The sequence below is a fragment of the Vulpes vulpes genome, chromosome 7 (assembly GCF_048418805.1).
Source record: "Vulpes vulpes isolate BD-2025 chromosome 7, VulVul3, whole genome shotgun sequence".
NCBI lineage: Eukaryota > Metazoa > Chordata > Mammalia > Carnivora > Canidae > Vulpes > Vulpes vulpes.
The window spans coordinates 49,322,112-49,333,495 of record NC_132786.1 but is presented as its reverse complement, the minus strand read 5'-3'; the positions used below and the strand labels follow the sequence as shown (position 1 = coordinate 49,333,495).

Here is an 11,384-nt window from a genome sequence, read left to right as displayed (position 1 = left end):
AGCTACTAGCTCAAGTGAGACATGATCTGGCACAAAATCACCCTAAACCTAATAAAATAAACTTGAGGACTCCTAATCACCACCTAGTGACATTTTCATGCAAACTAATAAACAAACTGACTTATGGACCTTAATTAAAAATTTTTACTCTCTCTCTATATTAAGAAACCCCAAGACTTTCATAGAATTTTGTCAAGTTAATTACCATGTATTGATGAAATAAACCATTTTGGGATCTATCTATTCACATAGACTTTTATATAGTACATATATATATATATATACATATATATATACACATACACACACCTATGTATATGTATGTGTGTATATATATATATACACCTATATATAATTCATGTAAAATATGCATAGATAAATATGAAATCGAGATTTGAAAAAAAATTAAGCTTCAGGAAAAATTTTTCACAAAGCAGATATATATGTGTATATGCAGATACATATCCTATGGGATTTTATGATACTAATGTTTTCTCCTTCCATATTTTAATTTGAAAATAAAATTATCAAAAAAATGAAAATAAAATTATCAAAATTAGGCATTAAACCTTTTGCTAGCACCCCTCAGAAAAAATAAATTATATTGACTTGACATGGCACGCACACTTAGAAACGTAACATATACATTTTGTGCTTTGCAATAGATAGGATGGTCCAGTCTAACACCTAACATCACATATTGATGATCTTCCTCCAAGCTCCCAAATATTATACTAATATGCTAGAATGTCTTCTTACCTTATTTGAACTTAAGCTGTGGATTCTATCACTAGAATAGCTGTGGGGTATTGGTGGGTCAGGGTAATTCTCAGCACCTTTGGTTGTATTCTTCTTGATGACTTCTACGTAGGAAACAGGGAAGATGCCTTGTCTGCTCGTTCCTGGAATTTTACCTTCATACCAGTTTTGATCAACTCTTTTAAGAAGAATAACTCTATCTCCCTGTAGTGAATATTAGGAAAACGCGTTATAAATAGAGACGTGATAACAACAGCAACAAAAAGTGTAATTGTCAATGTTTTCTAATAAATGATGGTTTTCCATCTGGGAAAGTGTGATACCTCCAGTTGTTATTGTTGTTGTTTGTTTTGGTTTGTTTCTTTTTGCCAGGAGAATACAAATAAAGTCTCTGAGCTCACACCCAAACTACAGGCTATCAACATCTACGCAATGTAATCATTCATTCATGCCATTAGATTCTTCCCTAAGGATGTGTGGTTCATGTGGATGGGCTTACCCATGTTCACACGGGTACCGTATCAAATGACTTGCACAAATTACTTTCAAAAAGCAGGATAGTTTAACAGGGAAAATCTCCATCAGCTTCAGAAAAGTGCAACTCAGTTCGCTGTGCTAGTGTGTCTCAGATGGGTTGCGGAAGTCAGTCTCTGGAAGGGATGAAGTTGAATGGCACGCTGGTTTTCTTCCTTGATCTCCATATAGTTAGCAGTCAAAGAGTAAGGCTAGCAGGCTGGGGCAAAGATGGTACCCTCGCTAACCCCTAGCTGTGGCCAGGGCTGAGCTCCACGTGGTCTGCATCAAGCTCGTGGAGCACCACTATCCATTCTAATGGCTGGTGGCCACACCACAGTGGTCATTAAACATCTTTATAGAACCCCTGGCTTTAGTGGTCATAGAACTTCCTATGATCACCATTCTAGCGGCAGCAATCGTGTCAATGCCACAAAACCCAGCTTATGTTTCAACTCAAAACCACTTGCCAGAAATACAGAGGCCAAATGTGGTTACACCACAGAAGCTCTGCAGCTGCATCCAGCAGGTGATACGGAAGTTTGGGCCACTGATTGGGCATGAGAGGTGGCACACAGTCAACACTTCAGCACAGGAGGGAGGCCTTCTTTCAGTGGCCATCAAGGTGCAAGCTTTCCTTTGGCCAAAATGCAGAGTGGTTTACAGAGCCCACTCCACACCGCCACTGCCACTGTGCAGAACACACGGGAGAAAAGTAAATCTCCCTAATCTTAAAATTGCACTGATTTTTTGGTAACACACCACTGTTGCTAGGCCCTCGCTTGAGCTATAAATTGCATTGGCAGGAGCTTCTCTCTTACTATGAAACATAAGCTGGTACGGTTCGTGGAAAGCTGTGTTGGAGCTTGGAGGGTGGCTACGGATCGGTTGATGATGCAGAACCAGGGCAAAGAAAGGAGAACGAGATGAGGTTATGCCAGGATAAGAACACTGGTATTTCCCTTCTTTGCTCCTGGCTAAGGACTTCACCGGTAGGCGAGGAGGTTCTAGAACCATCCTGCACGTGACTCTCTACCCTGGGCTCTGTGCAGACCTGTGGTTGCCTCTAACAAATGAATGTGACTGCTTAGCAAAGAATGAAAATCGTTCACTTGATCTTTCTTCACTGTGTAAGGTCGCAAGTCCAGAAGAGCTCTTTCTGATATTATGAAGAGAGTCTATAATTGGATTGGCCGCTAGTGAAATTTGGGACAATCATGAGGCCTGGAGAAGGCTGATCAAGGGAACAGCACTGCACAAACGGCTCCTTAAAAAGGCCCTGTAGTGACAAGGACCTTCATTATTTTAGGACTATTCCTTGATGCCAAGATAAAAGTAAATGTTGGAACATCATTTCTTAAAAATTTGAATAATAAGGCAGTGGGACAACAATATTTTGAGTACATGAAAGTGCTTTTCAATGTGATGTTTCCCCAAATAGAGCTCCAGGATATTCAGCCCGTGATGCCCCTTGGAGAGGATCTGGAGCCTGCCATGCCAAGCCCGGGAGGGAAGGTCTCTCTGGGAAGCTTTGTGTCCCATAGGGGATCTCATCTGGAAGGACACAGGAGCAGCAGGGGATGGTGCCTCAGGGCGGCCTTACACAGAGTCCTTTGTAGCACACGGGGGAGACACAAAAATGTCCAAGAGAAAGGCAACCTATTTTAGTTTTGAAAATATATAGCCTTTCCAAATGCACCGTTGAAGAAAACAGCCAGGGTTACCTTTCTCAGCGATAGCTCCACATTTGTGTCAGCACTGAAATTATATTTGGCCATAGCTTCTCCGATTTCTCCAGGCTGGGCTGGGGGAGGTGGTCTCGCAGGCTGTGCTTTTTCAGGAGGTGTGAGTTTCTATGAAGGAAAACACTTATTTTTGATCTGTGGTGACTCTGGAAATAATGACCATGGGAGAGGAAAAGGAAAGGACTTACCTCAACATATGAGATTGGAAAAATGCCCACTCTCCCGTGGTGCTCTCCCTCATACCAATTTTGATCTATTTTCCTGAGGATGTAGACAGTATCTCCTTTCTTGAATGACAGCTCCCTGGAACAGACATGTTTCAGTAGGTTTTTTTCCCTGATGTATAGCAGTTGCTCTTAAGATCAACACTCTCACTTGATCTGCATTTGGCTGAGAAATACACTGTCAATAGTAAGTAATCTGCCGAGCCCGGTTACATAAGGATTGTCCTTGCAAACTCTTAGAATTCACTTATCACATTATAACTTCAGACGTGATTTCAAAAGAGAACAAGCGTCAACATCACACTTGATATACATCAAGGGCACATTCATATGAAATTTGAAGGCAGGGGCAGGCTATTGCTGTGTAATCGTTGTTGATAGTGGAGGAGTCATGAAGCTTGGAATAATGGCAGATGGGTTCTGCACTGGTTTTGTTTGTCCTGAAGCTAGTTAGCTAGTTAGCCAGATGCTTGACTTCTCTTTCTGTCTCCTTTTGATGTGCTAAAGCTTACAATAAACAAAGTAAATATTTAGCCTTAGCACAGAAGGGCCATTAGCAGAAAAATTTTTATTTATGCATCCTTGAAGCTGGTTGTCAGGCATGTAGGTGGAATGTCTTGATATGGGATTTACTTTGTGGAAAGAAAAAGATCTTCTATTCTTCAATGGAGCACAGAGATAGACATGTTTTAAATATGAAGACGTACAAATTGCTGTTGCCTTCTTTATATCTTTTTTTTAAAAAAAGATGTAGTTATTTATTTTAGAGAGGGAGTGAGAGAGCACATGAGCAGGAGGGATAGGAGGCCAGAAGGAGTGAGAGAGAGAGAGGCAGAGAAACAGACTCCCTGCTGAGTGCAGAGTCTGATGTGTGGGGGCTCCATCCCAGGACCCTGAGATCATCAACTGATTAAGCCACCCAGGCATCCCTAGATCTTTGTTTTTTAAAAAATAAAAATATTTTCGAGACACTAACTATGCTTTTCCATCTGGGCTATTTCTAAGAAGAAGCTTAATTACCTGCTTCTTTCCTAAGCAGGTAAATGTGGGTATGTAATTTGAAGTTCTAAAGACTTAACTTATTTTGGATAATTCATGCCTACCTTCTCATGCTCACTGCATCTGTTTTTTTCACGGCTTCATTATCCAGGGAATTGTGTCTCTTTGTTTTTTTGCCTCCATAATTATGTTTTGTTGGAGGACACTCATTTCCTATCTTTTCCCAAGAGCCCCACTTTCCTAGACATCTGCCTTCCTACTCCTGAATCTTCTGCATTGTTTTGTTCAGAGTCTGGAGTTGGATCGTGTATTTGGGGCGAATAGATAATGAAGAGACAGGTGGATATCAGAAGTGGAATATTTCTCATTGATTGAAAGCTTGAATTGGAAAAAAAAAAAAGACCACTGTTGCATATTAAGAGAATGCACAATTAGACATGTGAAAATCTTCACATTGAGCACGCATTACATTTTCAGTAACCCTAAAGACAAAGGAGATTCCTAGAGCCTCACATTCAAACACAGTACTTCCTTCTTTTATGCAAGTGCCCGATGTAGAAAACAAAAAACTAAAATATTTCATGTTTACAATCCAACAGCTTTATTAGCACTGAGTGTGTTTTGTTTCTGGAAAGGAGACTAAGAAGCGGAGCTTTTTGTTTTTAAATGTCGATTGGAGAAAATGAACTTTCTCTTTTACAGCTGAAAAGAAATCTTTTCCATTTCTAAAGGCTAGTATTTAAAATTTTGATGGCAAAAAAATAAAAAATAAAATAAAAATTTTGATGGCTTCTAGGTGAAGGACAGAAACCTCACTTAACAGTTTTCAAAACTATGTCCCTCTCATGTCAGACCTTGAGTTTCTGAGCTGCATTATGGTAAGCTTGCTTCTTCCCTCCTCTAAACCTTTTGAAGGATGGCCATTGACAACCTTTAGAAATGACATTTTATTTCTTTTTCCTATTTAACAATTGAGACATTACCTTTGGTGAATTACTGAGCTGTATTTTTAGAAATGAGAGTTTTTGCATTCGGTAAAGAAAAATAGCTTTTAAAATGGATATTTAATAAAAACAGATACCTCTACCTGTCTCTTGTTTATAAGATGTTAGGCACAAAAAGCACTTACATCTAGCTATTAGTTAAGAGCACTTCCGTGACATTCAGTGCTTCTGGGTGTGTGAGCCTTTTAAAGCCGCGTGAATCATCCATAACCTCGATTTTTGTGTCAAATCGGGTAACTACACTGGGGGCTGCTCTCTACATTTCCTGAGAACAGCACAAGAGGAATATGATTAAGCTGCAATTGGATCAGTTTACTTATGGTATGTAGGAAACATTTTTTTTTTCCAAAAATATGGGATGGCTTCCATGGGTGATTATTTAATGGATTTCTCTGAAGGCTTACAGAATTAGATTTTGTGGGCCTAGAAAGGCAGGGGGTGGTGCAGGCAATCATTCAGAAAGGCTGTGCCATATAAAAGCCTCGAACCTTTTACTAACTCTGAGCTTTTGTAATGAGGACATGGCCTTGGAGGACGGTTGTAAGGCTTGGTTGGCACTTGGAGCAAACAAAATCCAGCGACACAATTAACACCCCAATTAACACCCTCTGCACTGCACATCATCTTTCTCTCAAAGCTTGTTTCTTATTAAGCCTTCTTAAAAAGCTGTGAGCACTGGGTGGATACCTTTCCTTTGTCATATGCCCTGTCATTCCTCCGGGTTTCATACATTTAAAAAAGCTTTTGATTGCTTGTCACAAGGAAGAAATGAAATATACATGTTCTGTATCATTATTTTGTAAAATCGGCAAGCATTGCATCCTACAAATCATTACACCGTACCCAAAGAGCAGTAATAAGGACTAGAGTGTAGTAGAGACAAAGCAGATGTTATTTATCTCATCCAACCGCCCCCCCCCCAAAAAAAACTCAAACAAACTTGTAAGCTTTTCTTCAGGATTTTTTTTTTAAACACAAGATTTAAGCCATGTTTGACATCTTAATTTCTAAAAGAGCATTCTCCTATTTAGTTCATTTCCCCATCTCAGCAGTATTACCAAATTCTAAGTGATTTTATTCTTTGTATGTCTTATGTCAGAGACAGTTTCTAGAGCCATTAATTAATATAATATGCCTTTCTACAAATGAAACATTTTTGTTATTGGATACGCTCAGTCTAAACAACACAGGGAATTTAATGCCAATATACAATGATTTCAATATCTTGAATTCTAATTGGAAACCAAAGTTTCTTAAATCGGATCTAAACACACATGGGCCATGCATAGCTGGAAGATTCCTTCCTATTTAAGCCTCCTTATGTGCTTAGTATTAGCTTTTCTTAACCACATGCCCATTTGATGAACAAGTTCCTAAGGACAGAAGGGTTTTTTTTAAAATTAATTTATTTTTATTTATTTATTTATTTATTTATTTATTTATTTTCGGCTTATTGAGTAATTGTTCCCACAATGTAGCTGGCATTAGTTTTAAGAACTAACAGTTTGTTTCTGGATAACATTGCATTAGAAGTAGTGACTTTTATTATTTTTTTATTTTTTTTATTTTTTATTTTTTAAATTAATTTTTATTGGTGTTCAATTTACCAACATACAGAAAAACACCCAGTGCTCATCCCGTCAAGTGTCCGCCTCAGTGCCCGTCACCCATTCCCCTCCAACACCCGCCCTCCTCCCCTTCCACCACCCCTAGTTCGTTTCTAAGGACAGAAGGTTAAAAAAAAGTCCTGCAACATAGAAGTATGAAAACACCAACATCAAAAGACCACAGGAGAGATTTTTGCTCAGAATCTCGAAGCTTTGAGTGTTAAGCCATGGAGATTTGACTATAGGAATCTTTGGACACAGTTCTATTCTTCTACCCTACAAATTATCCTAGCTATAGTTAAATAAATAAATGTTATCAAATTCTCCCCGTTACTGTTAATTACTCCCCACACTTTACTTTTCATTCTTGACACGAAAATTCTAGAAACAAATATCCTTAGTTTCGTTTTGTTTTTCCTATCCTTTTGAACTCACGGTGCTCTAACATGTTTAGTGTCATTTAAAACTCAATGTTTCTCAACTACAAATGAAAATAAAATGAACCCTCTCCCAATTAATTGTGAGGGAACCACTAGTTATAGTCGATCGCCGAATTGGGACTTAGACCTTATTTGGAATACATGTCATTGCTATAGTTACGTCTTAAATATTACTGAAGTTTTTAAAGCCACCCTACATCATATAATGAACACTTATCTTACTTACTTAGATGTCTGAGCTTTAAAATCATAAACAGCTTTTGCAGGCAATTTCTGAAAGGGAAGGTAAACAATTAGCACTAACTTACAATTCGGATTTTTTACAAGAAACCAATTTCATGTAAATTAAAGGGAAGTGAAAGCACAAGGAATGCTTAAACATATATAATGTAAGTCCTTTCTGCGATTTATAAATCAATCAATTAGTCCTTCATTTTGGTATGTAAACTAGTAGATGACTTTTTCATCATAACTACTGAATATCATATTTCCTCCTAGAAACTAAGGAAGATGAATGCTGTAATAGGGTTCTGCATAGGGTTCTGTCCCAGGTATAATTCTGGCTTTTCCTGGGATAACTGCAGAGTGTCAGTTGCTTTAAGTCCTATATATTGACACAACTCCTTCACGATCATAATAAAACGGCTGGGAAGAGTCAGGGTGGAAGCCATCATCCCTTTTGCTAGATAATTATCCACCTAGTAGCAAAGAAATCCTAGCCCAGTTACCACTGGGAAGCTAGTGAGTGACCCAAAGCACAGGCTTGGTCATCTTCCATTCTCTGGAGGGCTCAGGAATTCCTTAGCACACGGGAAGCCAGCTGCTCACCCCTTTTAGTCCTGGTAAGATGCGATACACTCTCACCTTCGATCACCCTGTACCCCACAGCTAGCCACTCCAGCATTTCCTTCTCCACTTCCCAGTAATCACCTCACCCCACTCTCTTTCCCTGTGAGTCTGTGAACTTTAGGCAAACTGGAACATTCCTGACTTCTCTGAGGGTCCCGCAGGTACCAGACTATAGGAGACACCTGTACTGGTTCTCCTGGAATGGCTGCCAGTCTCAGACTGGCTTTTAGTTGCCACCAGATGACTCCAAGGTAGCCTGAACCAGAGCTCCGGCCTTGGCTTGGAGCTGTGGACACAGAGCTAGTTGGTAGGTGGTTCCTAGGAGGAGTGATTTTTCAGGGCTGTTCTCCAACAGAAGCAGGCCAGCCAAAATTATATATGTCATATCTATATTGATTTGCAACACAGATGACCTAGCCGCCCCCCGCCTCCCCCCAGCAGGGAAGTTTGTACAGGGAGATCTTCCACAACGAGGCAGCCCAAGCTCACCACTCTCACACAGTTGTTAATTCATGGATGTCAGGTCAAGACTTGGAGGGGCCTGGCTGCTCAAGCTGGGCTGCCCTTGGGGCAGATCTGTAGTGAGGGTCGTGGTGCATACTGCTTGGAGTCCTTTGTTTCTCTCCTGTCATTTTTATGTTCTTAATCTAGGTTCTTTACTGGCTTTGGACATAACTTCAGGTGACAGGTGCTTGACCAAATATACTGCAGAGAAGAGACTCAAGTGGCACTAAACAAACTACCTCTTTTTCTGGAGTTCCTCTTCTGTCCCGAGGTACACTTCTCCCCAGGTCACTCATGGTGGATGCGTAACTTCTAGGGGACTCGTGGTCTATGGGGAGAGGACGGGGACAGAGTGAGTACCCGCTGAATTAAAAGCTGACCCTTTTAGCCATTTTTCCCTGGTGGCAACTATTTCCTCCTTCAGACTTGGAGAGACAACACAGTGGAAGACATGGGCATAAAACTCATCGGTAATTATAAAGTTGGGATAGAAGACACAAAACCAAAGCATTTCAAAAAAGGGAAAAAATAATCTGGGGTGGCAGAAGCATTATAATCACAAATATAATTGTTATATTGTTGAGGAAGCTATGCTGCAGCACCCGGTGTAGACAATTTATAGTCACAGGGATTTCTCATCTCAAAGATTGAATACTTTCTAATCCTCCAACTTATCATGACCTTTATAGGGCCCACAGAAGATGGACAATTTGAAATTAGCAACAGTTTACAAAAACTAAAACATTTTGTGGAACAATTTAAGAATGCAGTAATGAAAAAGAAAAATAAATGATGATGGACGAACTATGGTTGTGTCCATTCCCCGTCCCCATCCCTGCACCCCAATCGTTAAATATTCATTGAGTCTGATATGATGTCATCTGAAGACTTAAAAGGCCGCCTTTATCTTCCCTTTTGCTCAACTACCTTATCAGAAGGTATATATTTATTCCAAGAAACAAAGAAATAAAAATTCTCTAAACAGAAAGTATCATATTGGTTGCCAAACTGCTCATGAAATACTGAATTGCTTTTGTTCACCTTAAAACAAAGTATAGATAATTACATTACAAAATTATGATTACAGCTATTTCTTAACGGTCTCATACTCTATAGATTTATATATGGAAATGTAACTAGAGGCTAAAAGTGTCCCAGTAATCTCTTATAGAATTTTACTGGTGTAAGTGATCAAAATTAGTAAATTCTTTCTCTTAGCCTTTAACAATTTAGTTATACTGGTTAACAGAAGTATTAAAAATAAAACAAATACAGCTATAAAGGAGTTAAGAATGGCAATTCATAAAAAGAAAATATTGTTTAAAGATTTTACTCCTTTGACTATAAGGAAGAATTGTCTACTTCACAGCAGGTGGGGGTATCAGTTATGTGACATATAAGGATAAAGGTCTAACTCTATGAATTTCAAAGTCTTTAGATTTAATAAGACAGCATCAGCATGGCCACAAACATTTCAGGTAAAACTTAATCAGTTATTTTCAAGAAAGAGAGAGGATTATATGCTATATATTTTCTGTTTTAAATTCATATACTTATATGATCATAGGGCTCTCATACTGATCATTAAAATGTAAATTACTTTTACTAATCCTTGGAATGTAAACTATTTTTCAAGTGGGCTAAACAAATTTGGAAAGTAAATATTTTATTTAATTGAAATGCATTTCAAAGCCCCCTTAAATCATGTTTCAATAATATACTATAACTGTGCATAACATTTAGAGGTGATTATTGATCTGCTTAATTGAATAACTGGAATTGTCCAATATTGAAAAACTAGAAAAGGTAGCTAGGTTACTAAAAATTTAAGTTATGACATGTCTCAATCAGTGAAAATTTCAGATTGTAGGCATTGATTTAAAAAATTCTAAATTTATTATTTTTGCAGCATGTGGCAGTAGTATAAATAAAAGCAAAGATAAATACTAATAAAATAAGCGAATTGTGCAATGGCAGATAACGACTGAGCCACATACATTATATGCGTGGGAAATCTGAATCATCTTTTTTTTTTTTTTTTGGCCTATAGAGATTATATTTTGGCCTATAGAGACAAATTCTGAATTACTAGGAGTTTGAATCTCTTTTCTCCTACCTACTCCCTAAATGACTTTGGTCAAATCTCTTGTCCTCCCTGGGTCTCGATTGTAAAACAGTGCTTATAATAACACCTTTCACCCAGGTTCAGGCCAGTGTTAATGAGACAATGTGTGCTAAGCACTTTGCCGTGTCCCGTGCATAGAAGACTGTTGATAATCCAAATGTCAGCATGGAATATTCTTTCCAGCTTCTTAAAATTTATATAGTAAACAGATGTACTTAAGAATTGTTAAAAAGAATTGTATGAGAATGTCAACACATCCTTAAAAAAAACTCAAAAAATGTCCTCTGCACTTGAAGTCCTATTTGCCCTATGTTGCCACTGCAAGGTGATAAACCATCTATGAAAATGGGCTTGGGAGTCACGTTGAGTCCAGCGCCTCAGGGAATGTTGAACCTACATGGTCTAATTCAAATGTTGCTATAGGATTCTTTCAGTGGAAATAGATAATAAATAAATAAAGCAATGGAAAGGGAGAGAAAATGAAACACACTGAGTAATGGAGATGAGATTTCTGTATATATAGCTTAAAGATACGTTCACAAAAATTTTATTCCATCGTGTCCTTTAAATGAATTTAAACAAATCCTATTCTTTTTTCATTTTCCACCAATTACT

At 38.4% G+C, this 11,384-nt stretch overlaps 1 protein-coding gene across 50 annotated transcripts in view; it reads right to left on the bottom strand.

Annotated features, from left to right (window-relative positions):
• Positions 1–11,384, bottom strand: part of SORBS2 (sorbin and SH3 domain containing 2) — a 344,412-nt gene that overhangs the window by 24,732 nt on the left and 308,296 nt on the right. For all 50 annotated transcript variants that reach the window (XM_072763741.1, XM_072763717.1, XM_072763724.1 and 47 more), the window contains 5 exons: positions 8,884–8,972; positions 7,518–7,564; positions 3,206–3,320; positions 2,997–3,125; positions 760–963 (listed from right to left, as the gene is read on the bottom strand). In XM_072763741.1, coding sequence (XP_072619842.1) covers positions 760–963; positions 2,997–3,125; positions 3,206–3,320; positions 7,518–7,564; positions 8,884–8,972 — 584 coding nt within the window. The remainder of the gene's footprint in view (positions 1–759; positions 964–2,996; positions 3,126–3,205; positions 3,321–7,517; positions 7,565–8,883; positions 8,973–11,384) is intronic.